Source organism: Lutra lutra, chromosome 14 (genome assembly GCF_902655055.1).
Source record: "Lutra lutra chromosome 14, mLutLut1.2, whole genome shotgun sequence".
Lineage (NCBI taxonomy): Eukaryota > Metazoa > Chordata > Mammalia > Carnivora > Mustelidae > Lutra > Lutra lutra.
Window position 1 is genome coordinate 33,823,662 of NC_062291.1, and position 18,452 is coordinate 33,842,113.

The window sequence follows — 18,452 nt, forward strand, 5'->3', positions numbered from 1 at the left end:
TGGGGTTCCAGAGCCTCTGCCTGAGGTTTCTGAATCCCTGGCACAAAAGTGGGCACAGAGAAGGTGTTGTACGCTTTTATCTGAATGGACAAACTGGTGAGAAGTGGTTTCCTAAATGGAGTGGGGGTGGCAGTGGCTAGGGCTAGGGGTCAGGGGAAGTAGGGGCACAGCCATTGTACCATTGACCCCAGCCTTGCTGAAGCTTCAGGGGCTTTACTGGCCCACTAGAGGTCTTGAGTTTACGTGACCCCAGGCTGAAGGACAGAGGACAGCCAGAGTCCATCTGCATTGGGAATCAGGGTGGCGGAAGTGAGAGGAAGCCAGGAATTCTGGGTGCGCCATGGGTGACTTCATCCTAGTCAGAAACTCTGGATTCTCTGAGTCCTCACTCTGGGACCCGGAAGCCCATACAGAGGAAAGGTGGGTGTCGTGCTTTTTTTTTTTTTTTTTTTTTTAAGATTTTATTTATTTATTTGACAGAGAGAGATCACAAGTAGGTAGAGAGGCAGGCAGAGAGAGAGAGGGAAGCAGGCTCCCCGCTGACCAGAGAGCCCGATGTGGGACTCAATCCCAGGACCCTGAGATCATGACCTGATTCGAAGGCAGCAGCTTAACCCACTGAGCCACCCAGGCGCCCCGGGTGTCGTGCTTTTATTGCAAGATGACGTTGACCCGGGCCCAGTCCCCCTGAGATGGGCCAGAGACTGTCAGGACATAACTGGGTCCTTCATCATGATCCTGACCTTGTGACCCCACTTTGGAAAACAGCCCAGGGGCTTTTCTTCTGGCAGAGTGTGAGTTCTTCCGCCCAGAGGATCCTGGGCCCTCTTCCATCCCTGGCCAGCCTCTGACAGAGGTGAGATGGGGGTCACTGAAAGGTGAGACCCTACAACACCCAGCCTTACCTAGACCACCCTTGAAACCAGACTCCCGTGGCCCCAGGACCTAGAAGGTTATAAAGAGAGCATGGGGTCATCAGGAGGGAAGCCACTGCCTAGCCATCCCCTCCTGCAGTGGCTAGAGCGCCTGAGCGGGGCCTGGCTGTGCTCCCTCCACTTCTTTCCTCCCTGCCACGCTGCCCACTAGACCCTCCTGGGTTTGCCTCAGAGAGAGACACAGAGGCATTGCCCAAAGTGCAGGCATGGTTCAGAAACCTCAAACACGGTTTCTTCAGGGCCAGGGCAGGAAGGACTTAGCTGAGAGGGTCTTTGGGGCACTGACTTCCTCCTCAATCTAAAGGCCACAGAAAGTCAGACCCCCCTTTCCGTCCCATGCTCAGGCCCAGTCGCAGAGAGAAGATGCTCTGTGGGGCTCCTTCTCCCAGCCCCTGCAACCTGCGTGATGGTGAGACCTACTTCTGGGAGTCTGAGGAAGTGGGACAGCCCAGCACCATGACCCCCATCTGTGAGGCTGGAAGGAAACCCCGTCCCTGCAAGATGACACTCTTAGGCTCTCCTGGCATCTCAGCAGTCTCAGGAGGACTCCACGTGGGGCTCCTGGTGGCTGATGAGCGCTCACGGCTGCACCCAGGACCATGAGGAGCCATGAAATGAACACAAGGGTCTTCCTAGATGGTCATCTTTTCTCCCACACTTGAGGCATCCACCCCTATGGACATAAAATTCACATACAATATTCTACTAGTCTTGAGCAGATATCCCAGCACCTCGGTATTTTATACACTGTGAAGTGCTCCCCGTGATAAGGCTAGTCACCGTCCATCAGCGTACAACATTATTGTACTCTCATTGCCTCCAGCCCCTATGTTGTATGTCTCATCCCCGTGGCTGATTTATTTTGTAAGTGGAAGTTCACACCCCTTAGTCCCCTTTACCTATTTTACCAGCCCCCCACCCCTTCCGACTCTGGAAACCAGCAGTTTGTTCCTATATCTAGAAGTCCGTTTCTGTTTCATTTTGTTTGGTTTGTTCATTTGTGTTTTTCATTTTACATGTAAATGAGGTCATACGGCATTTTTCCTTCTTTATCTGACTTATTTCACTTAGCATGATAACTCTCTAGATCCATCCATGGGTTCACAATGGCAAGAGTTCATTTTTTATGCTGAGTCATGTTCCGTTGTATATACACACCACATCTTCTTTATCCGTTCATCTGTCAGTGGACACTGGAGCTGCTTCCGTAATTTGGCTACTGTAAACGACGCTGCCATAAACATCTAGGTGCATGTATTCCTTGGAATTAGTTTTTCTGCATTTTGGGGGTAACTACCCAGTAGTGTGATTACTGGATCATAGGATAGTTCTATTTTTAACTCTTTGGGGAACCTCCATACTACTTTCCACAGTTTGCATTCCCACCAACAATGACAATGGTTCCTTTTTCTCCACATCCTCACCAACACTTGTTTTGTGTGTGTGTGTGTGTGTGTGTGTGTGTGTGTGTGTGTGTGTGTGTGATTTTAGCCACTCTGACAGGTGTGAGCTGGTATCTCACTGTGATTTTGATTTGCATTTCCCTAATGATGAGTGATGTCGAGCATCTCTCCATGTGTCTTGCTTAGCTATCTGGATGTCTTCTTTGGAGAAATGTCTGTTCACTTCTTCTGCCCATTTTTTTTTAAAGATTTTATTTTATTTATTTGACAGAGAGAGAGATCACAAGGAGGCAGAGAGGCAGGCAGAGAGAGAGGGGGAAGCAGGCTCTCTGCTGAGCAGAGAGCCTCATGTGGGACTCGATCCCAGGACCCTGAGAGCACTGCCTGAGCTGAAGGTAGAGGCTTAACCCACTGAGCCACCCAGGCACCCCTTCTGCCCATTTTTTAATTGGATTATTTGTTTTGGGAGTGTTGAATTGTTTAAGTTCTATATGCATTTTGGATACTAACCTTTTATTGGATACATCATTTGCAAATATCTTCTCCCATCCTATAGGTTGCCTTTTAGTCTTGTTAATTGTTTCCTTCCCTGTACAGAAGCTTTTTCTTTTGACGTAGTCCCAATAGTTTATTTTTTGTTTCATTTTTCTTGCCTCAGGAGATGTATCTAGAAAAATGTTGCTGCAACTGATGTCAGAGACATTATTGTCTGTGCTCTCTTCTAGGATTTTTATGGTTTCAGGTCTCACATTTAGGTCTTTCATCCATTTTGAATTTATTTTTGTGTGTGGTGTAAGAAAGTGGTCCAGTTTCATTCTTTTGCATGTTGCTCTCCGGTTTTCCAACATCATTTGTCGAGGAGACTGTCTTTTCCCCACTGAATATTCTTTCCTGCTTCGTTGAAGACTAATTGACCGTATAATTGTAAGTTTATTTCTGGGACTCCGATTCTGTTCCACTGATCTAGAACACTTGCGATTTTTTGTGTCCTTTTGATACAAGCCATACTGACAAGTATAAGGTGATATCTCATTGTGGTTTTGATTTTGCTTTTCCCTGATGATGAGTGATGCTGACCATCTTCTCATGTGCCCACTGGCCATCTGGATGTCTTTTCAGAAAAATGTCTATTCAAGCCCTCTGCACATTTTTTATTCGGGCTATTTGTTGGTTGCTAAGTTGTGTAAGTTTTTTATATATTTTAGATATTAATCCCTTATTGGATGTATGATTTGCAATTTCCTTCTCCCATTAGTAGTTGTATTTTTGTTTTGTTGATGGGTTGCATGCAAAAGCTTTTTTTTTTTTTTAAAGGTTTTATTTATTTGACAGAGAGAGATCACAAGTAGGCAGAGAGGCAGGCAGAGAGAGAGAGGGGAGGAAACAGGCTCCCTGCGGAGCAGAGAGCCCGATGCGGGGCTCGATCCCAGGACCCTGGGATCATGACCTGAACTGAAGGCAGAGGCTTTAACCCACTGAGCCACCCAGGTGCCCCACAAAAGCTTTTTGTTTGCTATAGTCCCATTTGTTTATTTTAGCCTTTGCTGCCCTTGCCTCAAGAGAGCGAGCCAAAAAAATATATTGCTATGATTGCTGTCAAAGAGCTCACTGCTTATGTTTTCTTCTAGGAATTTTGTGGTTTTAGGTCTTACATTCAAGTCTTTGATCCACTTTAAATTTGTTCCCATTGTATATTCTTGCTTCCTTTATTATAGATTAATTGACCATATATGCCTAAGGTTTTTTTCTGGACTTTCTGTTTTATTCTGTTCATCTGTATGTCTGTTTTTGTGTCACTGTTACGATTATTGTAGCTTGGTAATACAGTTTGAAACCATGGGTCCCAATCTTGCCAATTTGGACCTTTTTCAAGACTGCTTTAGCATTGGGGGGTCTTTTGTGGTTTCATACAAATTTTAGGATTCTTTTTTCTAGTACTGTGAAAAATGCCTTTGGTATTTTGATAGAGATTGCATTGAATCTATAGATTCCTTCAGATATTATGGACATTTTAACAATATTCTTACAATCCATGAACATGGTATATCTTTCCATATTTTGTATGTCATCTTCAATTCCTTTCATTAATGTCTTCGAATTCAGAGTACAGGTCTTTCACTTCCTTGATTAAAGTTATTCACAGGTATTTTATTTTTGTATGTAATTGTAAATGGGATTGTTTTCTTAATTTCTCTTTCTGATAGCTTATTAGTAGTACATAGAAACAATCAATTCATGTATGTCAATTTTGTATCCTGTGACTTTATTGAATTTGTTTGTTAGTTCTAATAGTTTTTTTGGTGGAGTCATTAGGGTTTTCTATGTATAGTAGTATGTCATCTGCAAATAATAACAGTTTTACTTCTTCCATTCTCAACTTGGATGACTTTTATTTCTTTTTCTTGTCTAATTGATGTGGCTAAGACTTCCAATATTGAATAAATGTGGTAAGATTGGACATCCTTTCAGCTTTTCACCATTGATGATGTTAGCTATACTTTTTCATATATGGCCTTTATTATGATGAAGTATGTTCCTTCTATACAATTTTGTTTAGAGTTTTTATCATAAATGGATGTTGAATTTTGTCCAATGCTCTTTTTGCATCTATTGAGATTATCATATGATTTTTATCCTTCAATTTGTTAACGTAGTGTATCAGGTTGATTGCTCTGCGGATGTTGAACTGTTCTCTCCCCCTGGAATAAATGCCACTTGATTGTGTTGTGTGATCCTTTTAATGTATCATTGAATTCAGTCTGCTAATTATTGAGTATTTTTGCATCTATGTTCATCAGGGATATTGTAATTTTCTTTTTTCATGGTGTCTTTGCCTGGTTTTGGTATCAGGGCAATCCCAGTCTAATAAAATAAGTTTGGAAGCATTCTTTCCTCTTAAACTATTTAGAATAATTTGAGAAGGCTAACTACTAACTCTTTAAATATTTGGCAGAATTTACCTGCAAAGCTGTCAGTGCTGGACTTTTGTTTTGGGAGGAGTTTTTAAATTACTGATTAAATTTTATTACTTGTAATCAGCCTATTCAGATTTTCTGATTCTTCATAATTCCATCTCAGAAGGTTACATGTTTCTACTTTTTAGCTTCATTGACCTTGCTGTTGTTTTTTTAATCTTTGTTTATTGCCACTCTGATCTTTATTTCTTCCTTAACTAACTTTGGGCTTTGATCATTCTTTTTCTCATCCCTTTAGGTATAAAGTTAAATTGTTTATTTGGGATTTTCTCTTATTTCTTGAGGTACACCTCCATAGAGGTATAACTATGAACTTTCCTCCTAGAACTGTTTTTGCTTTATCCCACAGATTTTAGAAAGTTGTGTTTTCATTTTCATTCATCTCAAGGTATTTATTTTCCCTTGGATTTCTTCATTGACCCATTGGTTATTTAGTAACATGTTGTTTAGCCTTTATGTATTTGTGATTCTTAAAATTTTCTTTTTATAACTGATGTCTGGTTTCCTACTATCATGGTCAGAAAAGATGCTTGATATGATTTCAGTCTTCTTGAATTAAGACTTGTTTTGTGGCCTAACATGTGATCTATCCTGTAGAGTGTTTCATGTGCATGTAACAATAATATGTATTCTGTAGTTTGGGGATGAAATGTCCTGTATATACCTATTAAGTCCATCTGGTCTAACGTGTTGTCATGGCCAATATTTTCTTGTTGGTTTTCTGTCTGGATGACCTATCCACTGATGTAAGTGAGGCATTAAAGTCCTCTACTATTATTGTATTACTGTCCATTTCTTAAAATCCATCTGAGCTTTCAAAGATAACATGAGAAATTTCAAAGCTATTTCCTTCTTTAGACAGACACTTCAGACTCTTCCTCAGTTTGTGCAAGTTACCTCTCTGGTAGAAAAGTTTAAGCAATGTTAAAATAATGCATTTCCCCTCTCTGTGTGATTATTATTTTAATAATGCCTCCCTGATGGTGGGATTTAGTCCCTGTGACTGATGACAACAGACTCAGAACACCAGAATGTTTGAGCTGGAAGGAACTGTAGATATCAAGTCAGATTCTATTTTAACAGAAAAGGTCCTAAAGAAAATGCGATATGCCCAAGGTCACAGAGCTCCATCTCAAGGGTGCCAACCCCACCTGCTTTGGAAACAACTTTAGTCACCACCTCACACCCACCCCTCCAAGATCCACAGCTGCAGCTCAGTGAACTCATTGCCTCCTCAGGGGCAGTGAAAGTCTTCTTGGGTCTAGGTCTGCTGCCCATTTGCCCCTCCATGGGTGGTTCTAGAACCACCCAAGATGGGTTCCAAAGCTCCAGGAAAAAGATGTGCACAAGCTGTCTACACCCAGCTTTTTGTATCCTTTCTGTTTTGTGGCCTTGGCAATGGTCTAGTCATATTCTCTCTACCCAGATATCTTTGCAGTTATTATAACCTTGTTATCTTATATCAGTCACTAATTATGGTTCATATTAGCCAAGGTCCTGGCAGGAAACAGATGGCACATTCGGAAGTTTAATGAAGAGAGTTTAATGGGGACCATTTACAGAGGGCTGGAGAAGCACCCAATAGACTAGCAACTACAGGAAGCCATTACCACCCACACACCCCGAAGGACAATAAGAGGAGATGAGGTAGCAAGACCCCAGTGGGAGCTGGAGCCATGGAAGAAGGGCCACCCGGCAGGAAAAACACAACCATTGGCCAAACTACAGGGAGGAAAGGAAGGAGTGTGGAAGAAGTGCCCCACCTTTCTTCCCTCCTCCTGGCTTCTGCCAGGACCTCCTGTTGGTAAAACTCATCTGGAAACCAGATGGCAAGGGAGCCCAGATGAGTTGGTGCACAGGGGATGTCCTCCCAGGTGGAGAAGCAGAGAATGAAAGGGGGGCAGCAGGAGGCACAGAGAATACCAGCACGTGGCTCATTTCCTTTTCCCATTTATTTACTCTGCCGGTAAAGTGCCACATCTGTCATCTCTCTATGGTTCTTGAGGGCCAATCACAGAGTTCCAACTGGCTGGATATTTCATGTGGCCCGACTAGACCAAGCATCAGCCAGAAATGGCCAATTGCAGGAGAACATGTTGCAGAAAATATTATTGCAATGAAGTCATGTTCTATGAGCTTTATTTTTCATGATTCAACAAATTCTGCCCATTTAACTGCCCCAAATTCAATGTCTTCCCTTTCAAAAATGCCAAAAATACATATTTCTTCCATTTACATGAACAATGGGTGAAGCTTAATACTGTGTTGGGCTGTGTACATCACATTCATGCCTTTGTTGATCTGGCAGGAGGCCCAGGGTCAGTAAGGCCCCGGCCCAACCAAAGCTGTGGGCTGGGGGTGGTTACTAGGGTTCATCTCATATGCTAATTTTAATCACTAAATTGTTGGGCTGACCAGGCCCATGAGGCTGTATCTCAGCTCAGCAGAACCATGATTGATTAGTGATGTCTGCCATGGACATAGACAAAGATGTGGTGGTACCAGTGCCATCTTGGACCTAAACAGTTACCTAGCTTGGTTTTTGGAGGAACCGCTGTGATTTCCTCCTCTACCAACCTGTGGCTTCCCGCCCTGTCCTTCTTCTTTCTTTCTCTCACTGTACTGGATCATGCTGAGTGATCCCAGCCTAGGAGAATATCCAGTCAGGTTCCCCTCCACTCTTTTAGCAAAGAACCTGACCACACTCTTCTTCACAGGCCACCACTCACGTGTACGTGACCATAGTGGACGAGAATGATAATGCACCAGTGTTCCAGCAGCCTCACTATGAAATCGTACTGGATGAGGGCCCAGACACAATCAACGCTACCCTCATCACCATCCAGGCGCTAGATCCAGATGAGGGGCCCAACGGCACAGTTAGCTACGCCATTGTCGCAGGCAACATCATCAACACCTTCCATATCGACAGACACACGGTCAGCAGCCGAGGGTGGGGTTTACAAGGAGGCTCCGCTGGCGGAGCAGATGTGACGTCATGGGAGGTGGGAATGGAGAAAAGATGGAGTCTGGGAGGAAAGTATGGAGGCAGCCGGTGTGGAAGGAAGCAAAGCTTAGGTGGGGTGGCAACACGGGTTCCCCATCATGGCTGAGATGTCAAAGCACACCTCCAGGGAGGGGTGGTCTGAGGGTTCCCCATGAAGAAGCTGGTCCTCGGGGACCCACTGATCCATGCTTGCCCCCTCTGTTTTCCCCCCAGGGTGTCATCAGTGCCGCCAAGGAGCTGGACTATGAGATTAGCCATGGCCGCTACACTCTGACCGTCACTGCGACAGACCAGTGCCCAATCTTGTCTCAGCGCCTCACCTCTATCACCACGGTGGGTGGCTGGGACACAGCCTCAGCGTGGGGGAGGACAGGACCCAGGAAGCTCTAATGGGGAAGGGGCAAAGGGAAGATTGTCCAGGAGAAACTCCTAAATCCGAGAGCCCTGTCCTGGTCTTGGCAACTCAGCCAAACTTGCTGTGTGACTTGGAGGAGCTTACTGAACTTCTCTGTGTGACTTCATCTGTCAGACAGATGATGACCCCTGCCTTCCCCCACCCCACCCTTCATGGGAAGGGCACCAACTCTGGTCAAACCAACAGAAGCTCATCTCCCTGCTCTTCCACTCGAAGACTCAAGGCAAGTCAGTTCACCTGCCTGAGCCCAGCTTTCCTCCTCCATGAAAGGGAGAGAGTGAAGGCTTGTCAGTGTGGGCAGAGCAGACCATGGGAAATGACCGTAGGGCAGCAGTAAATAGAAGTCCGGAGCATTATGCTAATATGATGATTATGTCCATAAAAAGGCTTTGACAGACAATAACTTATCTTTAGGCATAGCTTAAAAGGTACCCCCCTCCCTCCACAATCCCAGAGAATCCTTGCATCAGCCCTAGGAGACAGGATTATCAGACCCACTTTACAGATGAGGGAACTGGGCTCAGCTCCAGGCTAGCCGGCGTGGAGCCCCAGCGAAGCCTGTCCACCACCTCAGGTGCTCGTGAATGTGAATGACATCAATGACAACGTGCCCACCTTCCCCCGAGACTATGAGGGACCATTTGATGTCACCGAGGGCCAGCCGGGGCCCCGCGTGTGGACCTTCCTGGCCCACGACCAGGACTCGGGCCCCAATGGGCAGGTGGAATACAGCATCGTGGATGGAGACCCTCTGGGTGAGTGGGACCTGAGCCAGACGTGGAGGGCAGCACAATCCGGGACCCTCTCCCCAACCCCACTTAGGAGCCGTGACCTTGCACTCTCTGGGCCTCAGTTTCCCAACCCATAAGATGCCGGAAATATTCTTCTCCCCACCCCTTCTTCACAGGGATATGAGAGAACATTCTGAAATCTGAGACTAGTAGACTTGGAGGGTCACCCTTTAAGAATCAGGTAGAAAATGCCCCAGCGTCATACCCAGAGGAAAGACCCCAGGGCAGAGGAAGGATGAATATCCTTGCCCCAACCCTTCCGGACCCCAAGATGCATTCAGCACCCGGATTTTTCTGTACAGCTGGTTGCCAGGCATAGCCTTCACAGCTACTTCAGTGGTCATCCTCGGGAAGAGTGGGGTTGGCCCTGGCCTGAGCGGTTCCACAAGTCAGTTTCCGCTCATTTCTGTAGAGTCAGAATTCCAGACTCAAAGGCTTGCTGGTGCCAGGCTGGGGACACACATGCGGGAAGGGGTCTAGGCAAGACAGTAGGGAATAGTGGGGGCTGTGGGGCCCAAGCTTGGCTTCTGCCGGTGTGGCTATGTCAACATGCAGCCCCCAAGGGGCTAGGTCTTCCCACCTTCAAGACAAAATCTAGAAATCCAAATCTTTGTGAAACATCTGGATTTTTCAATGGGCCATTCAGTAAGTATTTATTGAGCACCTACCCTATGCCAGTCATAATTCAGGTGCTGAGGATGCTGGATGGTACAAGATGGACACAGATTCCTGTCCTTAGCTCACGTTCCAGTGGGAAGACGCAGGCGACGAACCTAAGTGACTGAGTAGATAACTTAGTATATTGGGAGGTGCTAAGGGCTATGAAGAGATATAAAGCCAGGAGATGGGGCGTGCCAAGCAAAAGCTGCAATTTTGAACAGGGCTCTCAGGGAGGACCTGTCCAGGGAGGTGACATTTGAGCAAAGACCTGAAGGAAAGCAGAGCGGGTCATGTGGACATCTGGGGAAGACCATTCCAGACAGAGGGAACAGCAAGTGCAAAGCCCCTGAGGCCAGAGCATGCTAAGTCGAGTGAGAGGAGGAGTAGGAAGGAATGAGGTCAGAGAGGTAGTAGCTCCAGACATTCTTGGGTCTTGCTGACCACGATGAGGACGTGGCTGTGGCGCCAAGTGATCTGGGAACCATAGGAAGGCTGGGAGCACAGGAGGTAACCAATTTGACTTAGATGTGACTAGGGCCACTCTGATTCCTATGCTCAGAACAGACTGTTGAGGCCAAGGAGTGGGAGCGGGAGGGACCATGTTAATAGGGAGCCTGTTAAAATCACTCAGGCTACAGATGGCGTAGCTGGGATCAGGCTGGTTGCACCGAAGGTGGTGACGGTGAGGTAGATGGCTCTCGTGTATTTCAGGGGTGGAACCAACAGGATGTGCTGACTTATTAGATGTGGAGAAAGTTGGAGATGACACCAGGGTTTCAGTCTGAGCAACTAGAGAGGGCATGACTGTCAGCCTGTGGGGAGGCTGCGGTGGGAGCAGGTGAGGGGGGAGTGGTGAGGGGAGGTGTGAGGTGGCAGGTGGAGGTTAGATGCCCAAGCCAGGGGTTTGGGAGGGATGTCTCTGCTGGGAGCTGTCAGCATGGAGATACACAAAGCCACGAGCTGAGAGGCCTGCACCAGAGAACTAGGCAGATGAAAGCTCCCAGGATAGAACACAGAACCTGGGCTGTATTTGCAGTCAAGGCACTAAAACTCACTTCCAGAGCAAGACTTGGAGGCCCTGCTAGCCTGAGCTTGCAGGAGGTCGCTCCATTCTGTCAGTCCACCGTTTCACGCCGCAAAAATCCCTTCTCTGGCCAAGCAGCATGCCTTCCTCTCCCGAAACCAGCAGAGCAAGGGACTTTCTCTGTTATTCTCACAACCGCGGAGGCTTGATCATCGCCCGGGAGTCCCTGCTCCTGTTTGGGAGGCTGCTGAAGCTTCACCAAGGGGTGGGAGCTGGGCAGGCGGCTGACCCCCTTCCTAGCAAGAGGCCCTCACTGCTCCCAGTCTTGGGGTACAGGTGAGGTACACCTATATCCTAGCACACTGCAGACAGCTCCATGCCGTGTACTTTTGGAGTCCTGAGCCAGACCTCCCGGTTAAATTGACACATGATCATCGTCAAGCCATAGAATTTAGGGTCTTGTGGGGCATCCCAGGAGACTGAGAGGCACCCCCCTGCCACTGCCCAGAGGAGTAAGAGAAGTTTGGGGTCCCTTTCCCCCAGGAAGGAAGAGCCCAGAGATAACTTCGGGATCACAGAGCACCGCCCCATTTCAGGGCAGACTAGGGAAGGCTAGGGGTGTGCCTGACCAGCTCCCACAAGGCACGGGGTCCACTGCCCACAGCGCCCCCTACTTCCAGGTTCAGTGACACCACAGCGGTAACCTGAAAACCTGACATGCTATGTGTCAGGACTGCTTTCCGTGGAGAGCCGGCTTAGTGACACACCACAGGTGAAGGCGCACGGTCTGGGCCCCCCCCCCCCCGGCTCCCAGCCCTGCAGCCGGAGCCTGGAGGGGCTCCTGTTGGTGGAGAGACGTCAGGGGCGACAGGAAGCCCTACTAGGCTCTGCAGAGGACATACGCAGTCAAGCAATAGTTGGGAAACAGGCTCTATCCCTGGGAGGCCCTCCCTCTAGCCTTGGCCTTCTCGGAACCTCCAGCTGCCCCTTCCAGGCCAGCCTGCTCCTCCGACCCCTCATCCCTCCTCATCACCCCCCACCCCGCCGAAGGCCCCAGTTCCCTTGGGGGACTGCCTGGGCTCCTTTCCGGGTCTCTCTAATCACACAAAGACCTGCCCTGGATCCAGCACCCAGGAGGTGGACCAGGCCTTGTCCAGTCCCAGTGCCACCCTTTTATTGGCCCATTTTCCTTATGAGGACATCAAGGCAAAGCTCAGTCACATGCCCAAGGGCACATGGGAGTGAAGTCAGGAGGCAAATGGAAAGCCTCTGTTTTTAACCTCTATCTCCAAAAGGAGTGGGATGCTGGGGAGTTCCCTGGGGGTAAGCTGCCAGGGATAATGCATCCTGGGTCCTCGGCCACCTCCCCCTCCCCGATCTTCAGTCCGTGAGCTGATCTCACTGGGGTCTAGCCTGGGCCCAGCCCCCCAGAGCCTTAGGCCTGCTCCCTGAGTTCTCAGAGCCCCTTTCCTTCCTTCAAGAGGGTAGCTGGCTTTAGAGAAAGGGCTGGAGGCCATCTGTTCACCCATGGTCAGGGGCCCAGACAGGGCTGTGAAACCCAAAGAAAGGGAATCCCCAGTTCTTGTGAGACCTTGGAGTGTCAGGCTCAGGAAATCCTGCTTCAGATGGCTTCCACGCCTCTGGAAGGGTGAGGGGTATGGGTGGCCGCAGAAGGGCTGCGTGTGGAGTCAGAGCAGCAGCGGCTGGGGGCAGGGACAGTGAGATAGGATAGGAAGGATCAGGCAGAGGGAATTGTTGGCAATTAGGGCCTCCACCCTTGTGGTACCCCTGTGTGCTGTATGTCCACAAGCAAGTCAGTGTCCCATCTGGGCTTTTCCCCCCAGGTGCCATTTGTCTCTGTCCCCAGTTCTGGGGCAGGGGGGATGCAAAGAGGCAGCCCCCCTTCCTCACATCCACCCCACCTTCCTCTCTCACCTGCCCTGCCCTTTTCCCACCCACCCGGGCTCCTATCTGTTCCCCTCCACCCACTCCCTGTCCTCACCTTTCTCTCCCAAACCTCCCATCCTGGTCTGTCTGCTCTGATGGTGGTTCTAGAAAGACCACTGTCCAATGGATACAGTGGGCTGAGACCCAGAGCCCTGGATTTGAGTACTGGCTCTGGAATGAACTTACTGTGGGAGCTCAGACAAGGGGTCACCCTTCTCCAGACTCTCGATTCATTTTCCCGAGGACACAAGGGCCTGGATTGTCTCTGGGGTCCCTTCCAGGCCAGCCTGAGAATCTGAGGTTCTTGCTGTAGATGCTCTCAGACATCCGGCCCCCTCAGCCAGGCCAAAACAAGGACGGAAGCCAAAGGGCCAGCTGAGGGCTTTCCAAAGCATCAAAGAAAAGAAGTCAGGTCTGACTAGAGGCCAAGAGGGGTCCCCAGGCCTGGCCAAATGCTATTGACACACCAGCTGTGGCTCAAGACCAGGGCTGTATGGAGGGCATCTGGGGCTTCCCTGACCTCAGTCGCTCCTGCTCTGTCCTGTCCTATGCCTCCTCACCAGCAAGCCGTCCCTTGGGGGTAAGCTTTGTCCTCTCCCACGTTTTCCAAGACATGGTATCTGGAAGGGATTGCACATCACAAAGTACCCGAGACCTCCATCAATCAGTTTCTGAGCAAGAGCGGTGAGAGTGTGTTTGTGTAGAAAGGGGCCCCCACTTTTCTCAACATAACCGTCTTACACAGGGTCAGTCCCTGCCCTGTGTGAGGCCCAGGGAAGGGACCCAAACCGGCATCCTAGGCACACTGTGGTCTAAGCGGGCCCAGGAGCACCTGCAGCCCGAGCAGCTATCTGTCCCCCTTGCTCCCACCCTGCCCAGCTCTTGGCAGGCTCCCCAAGGATCTGAAACTGGGGGCATGGGAGGCCGTGTACCCAGCTGGCCCCCCACCCCCAGTAAGGCTCGATAGAGGAAGCAGGGAGAGGCCAAGGGCTTTCCACAGCTCCCGGCCATTCCCAGCTCACTGCAGCCTCTCCTGGGCAACACCCAGGGGAGTTTGTGATCTCTCCTGTGGAGGGGGTGCTGCGGGTCCGAAAGGATGTGGAGCTGGACCGGGAGACCATTGCCTTTTACAACCTGACTGTCTGTGCCCGCGACAGGGGGGTACCTCCTCTCAGCTCCACGGTAAGTCTCGGGGCTCCATGCCAGGGGCATGCCCTCACTGCCCCCCTGAACTCTCCATAGAGGTTTCTATTTATATGCCTACCCTCATTCCCAGAGAGGCCCCAGGCTAACCTGGAGCCAGCCCAGACCCGCAGAGCCCCTACCAGGCCGGCCAGTGCCTCTCGGGGCTCCCTGGGGCCTGGTGGCCATGGGCATTCACAGCTCTCCCCACCCCAGCCAGCCAGGCCTCTGCAACTGTCACTCTGCCCTGCCCCCTCCCACCCGCCACTGCCCTGGTTCTGCCTCTTTGCCCTTTCTGCTTGCTTCTTATTCTCATTTTCATCCTTGCGCCTTTTTTATTATCCTTTTCTTCCTCTTCCTCTTTCTTCTCTCTGTGATCGCCTGCACCTTTCCTTTGGCAATCCCCACCCTGACCCCTGCTCGCCTGCCCCATCTCGCGCCCGTCACTTCCTCCTCTTCCCCAACACACCCCAGATGCTGGTGGGGATCCGGGTGCTGGACATCAATGACAATGACCCCGTGCTGCTGAACCTGCCCATGAACATCACCATCAGTGAGAATAGCCCCGTCTCCAGCTTCGTCGCCCACATCCTGGCCAGCGACGCCGACAGCGGGTGCAACGCACTCCTCACCTTCAACATCACTGCGGGCAACCGAGAGCGGGCGTTCTCCATCAATGCCACGGTAGGGGACCCCCAGAGTTCCTTCTGAACCAGAGGACCCAGCCTTAGAGGCTTCATGCTCTGGGCACTGGGCATCTTCAGGCTCAGTTTCTTCCTTGAGCCTCTGTCCTGTGCTGGGACGTGGGAGTCTCTGGGTAGCATGGAATCTTGGATTTGCAGCCGAGTCACCTCTGGGGTCCCTGTCACCCCCAAGCCTTGCCGTGTGCAGTGAGGGAGCCAGAGCCTCAGTTCCATTTGGTTTATTACCAAGATGTACCAGGAAGTACTCATTGTCCTTTTGGAGTCTTAGCTGCTTGCAGCCTCACGAGGTTCTCAGAGGACCTACCCCTTGCAGACAGCAAGACCCGGCCATTGGTGGACCACTCTTGCCCTGTCAAGACCCCACCAGCCCATGATGGCTTTCTAGATCATATCTGTGGCAATGTAGGGAGAGAATTCACAGTTACTCCTGGAGCTACAGGTGAAGCAGTTGGGCATCTGTGGACCAGAGCCCAGAATAGGGGCCAGGTTGCTGCTCGGCTCACCAGCCCTCTGCCTCCCAGACAGGGGTCATCACCGTGAACCGGCCACTGGACCGCGAGCGGATCCCAGAGTATAAGCTGACCATTTCCGTGAAGGACAACCCGGAGAACCCACGCATAGCCAGGAGGGTGAGGCCAGAGGAAACGGGGGAGCAGGGCTGCATGCTGGAGGTGGCAGGCAGTGCGCCTGGGAGTTAGAGGTGCAAGCATCCAAGGGAACCAGTGCCGGGTTCAAATCCCAGTTCTACCTGTCATTGGGTGTGTGGCTTTGACAAGAAGTGGATTTCTCTCCTACCCCATTTTCCTTCTCTTCTGCCCCAAAGTTATGGAAGGGACTAGAAGGAGTCAGTATCTATACGGTCATCAGCACTGTGCCTGGCATGTGGCAAACACTCAACACCAGCTGTCCTCTTTGGTCCCCAAACCACTGATACTTGGGCACATACCACCCATCATTGCCCCCTTGCTCACCTGTCCCATCTCGCACCCATCGCTTCCTTCTCTTCCCCAACACGCCCCAGATGCTGCTGGGGATTCGGGTGCAGGACATCAAGGACAAACCCCGTGCTGCTGAACCTGCCCTTGAACAGCAGCATGGAGTGGGGGGTCAGGAAGCTGGAAGGCTAGACACACACATACACACACACCCCGCTGCTAGCTCTCCCTGTGGTTTTGAATGACCACCGCTCTGGGCCTGGGTCTGCTCAGCTCTGCAACAGAGATAGCATCCAGGGCTACGGAGAGGTTCTAAGACAAGAACCCAGCTGTGGTTTCTGAAAGGTACAAGGTACAGCACTGGGGGAGAGTTTGGTTGGGCCCGGACTGGGGTATCAGGCAGGCCTACAGAGTCTAAAAACCAAAAGTCATCTTCCTGCCTGAAGTCCTTTCTTACCAGGCGATGGGACATGATTAAATGCTAGTCATGTCCATCCTGTTCACTTCATAATACCTCTGGGAAAGTAGTTAGGATTCCCATTTGCCAGACCAGAAAACTGAGTCCAGATAGGGGAAATGATTTACCCAAGGCCTCATAGCAGGGCCTTGAACCCCAATCTCTGGACCCTGAGTGTGGGCTTTTTAATCCTCTACCTCTGCGCCCCGGCCCCCCCACTTTCCAGCCCTCCTCCCCACTGGAGCGTTTTGCTAGAACATGGTCTACAACCTAACCCTCCCTTGTGCCTCCCTCAGGATTTTGACTTGCTGCTGATCTTTCTGGCAGACGAGAATGACAACCATCCCCTCTTTACTGAGAGCACCTACCAGGCAGAGGTGATGGAGAATTCTCCCGCTGGTAGGTGCCAGACCCACCCGGGAGTCCCTGCTTCTGGGGCGCCCCCTGTGCCCCGGATGCCTGAGGGCCTCCCTTGTGCTTGATAGGGGCCCTGCTGACGCCTGGCTGGCGAGGCAGCCTCACCGAGTGGCTGACCAGAGACCCAGCAGGTGCAGAGGGGTGTGGAGGGGAGGAAGGGGCACTGCTCTTGAGGGGTTGGTGGGCCCTGGGTAACCACACCTCTTGGGGGCCAACCAAAGAGGCCATAGGTCTGCTTAGAAAAGATGGCTGTGGTCATTGGTCCCCAAAGTGTTTTGAAAGCCACCCCATTACCCCCTCAAGAGGGACAATTAAGGCCTGAAGACTACCCAGGAAGGGGGTAAGCTCACCCCTCCCTGTTCCCTCACCCCAGGAGCACAGGGCATCCTAGAGGCTTCAGAAGCTCAGGGAGCATACATAAACAGAAGAGAGGGGCCAAGGGGCCCCAGGGAGGCCAGCCTAGCCCCTTCCCTACACTAGCACACTGACCAGCTTCACTGTCTTCAGAGGAACAGAATCTCCTTTTTGCTGTGCCCCTGGGGGGGGCCCCTCACCCCTCCTCCAGCCGCCCCAGCAGCTCAGATTCTAACTCAGAAAGACACGAGCTACGATGCTTCTTGTTTCCGGCTGGGTGCTCCCCGCTCTCTTAGTCCCTCCTGTGTATATGCTCACACACGTACGTGCTGGCATGGGCCCGCATGAGGCAGAGGTGCGCACAGACACACACAGAAATGCTGGGAGGGGCCTACACAGTACACTCCATGTGCAAACGTGCCCACTAGCAGCAGCAGATTTAGGCACAAGCAGGGGGATCCCCGACCTGCCAGCACTCCTGTGCGCGTGCTCATGACCGTGCATGTGCTTGTGACCATGCGCGTGCTCATGACCGTGCACATGCTCATGACTGTGCGTGTGCTCATGACCATGCACGTGCAGTCCCACACACAGGCAGGGGCCGGGTATTCCTAGCCGGGTGCAGCCAGACCCCTGTAAAGAGCATCTGGAACCCGTGTGGACAGCCTGGGCTGGTCATGCATAGCTAGACAGGGCCCACACGCTCAGGGAGCCCCAACCCTCCCATGGAGTGACCCTCAAAGGCTGCTGGGAAGGCAGGCGCACTCCCGGCGCCCCGAGGGGCTTGCTCACCGCTGTTGTGTTTTCTCCCCAGCAGGGCTTTGAGGCTGCTCCCCAGGCATCTGCGTCAGTCTGCCAAGGCTGCCGCAGCCTGGCCCAGGGCTCCCCCACCCCGTCCACCTCACCTCCCTCCCTCTCATCCATCGTCAGCCATGGCTCACCGGGGCCAGGGTGGGGGAGGGGTGGGTGGGGGCCAGCTTGGCCCCACAGTGACCCCTCTCCCCCTGGCCCAGGGACCCCCCTCACGGTGCTCAACGGGCCCATTCTGGCCCTGGACGCGGACCTGGACATCTACGCCGTGGTGACCTACAAGCTGCTGGGCTCCCAGAGTGGCCTCTTCAACATCGACAACAGCTCTGGTGAGGCCTCTGTGTCGTCCCAGCGCTCCCAGCCTGGCAGCAGGGCTTCCCGCTGGGGTGGCAGTGGCCATCCACCAGACCCAGGGCCTCCCTCCTTGGCACTAAAT

General features: G+C 51.1%; 1 protein-coding gene across 6 annotated transcripts in view; it reads left to right on the forward strand.

The window, feature by feature from the left end:
• CDH23 (cadherin related 23) overlaps positions 1-18,452 on the forward strand; it is a 400,055-nt gene that overhangs the window by 359,204 nt on the left and 22,399 nt on the right. For all 6 annotated transcript variants that reach the window (XM_047702753.1, XM_047702755.1, XM_047702760.1 and 3 more), the window contains 8 exons: positions 8,031-8,252; positions 8,534-8,653; positions 9,310-9,490; positions 14,206-14,339; positions 14,814-15,023; positions 15,565-15,672; positions 16,732-16,834; positions 18,220-18,345. In XM_047702753.1, coding sequence (XP_047558709.1) covers positions 8,031-8,252; positions 8,534-8,653; positions 9,310-9,490; positions 14,206-14,339; positions 14,814-15,023; positions 15,565-15,672; positions 16,732-16,834; positions 18,220-18,345 — 1,204 coding nt within the window. The remainder of the gene's footprint in view (positions 1-8,030; positions 8,253-8,533; positions 8,654-9,309; positions 9,491-14,205; positions 14,340-14,813; positions 15,024-15,564; positions 15,673-16,731; positions 16,835-18,219; positions 18,346-18,452) is intronic.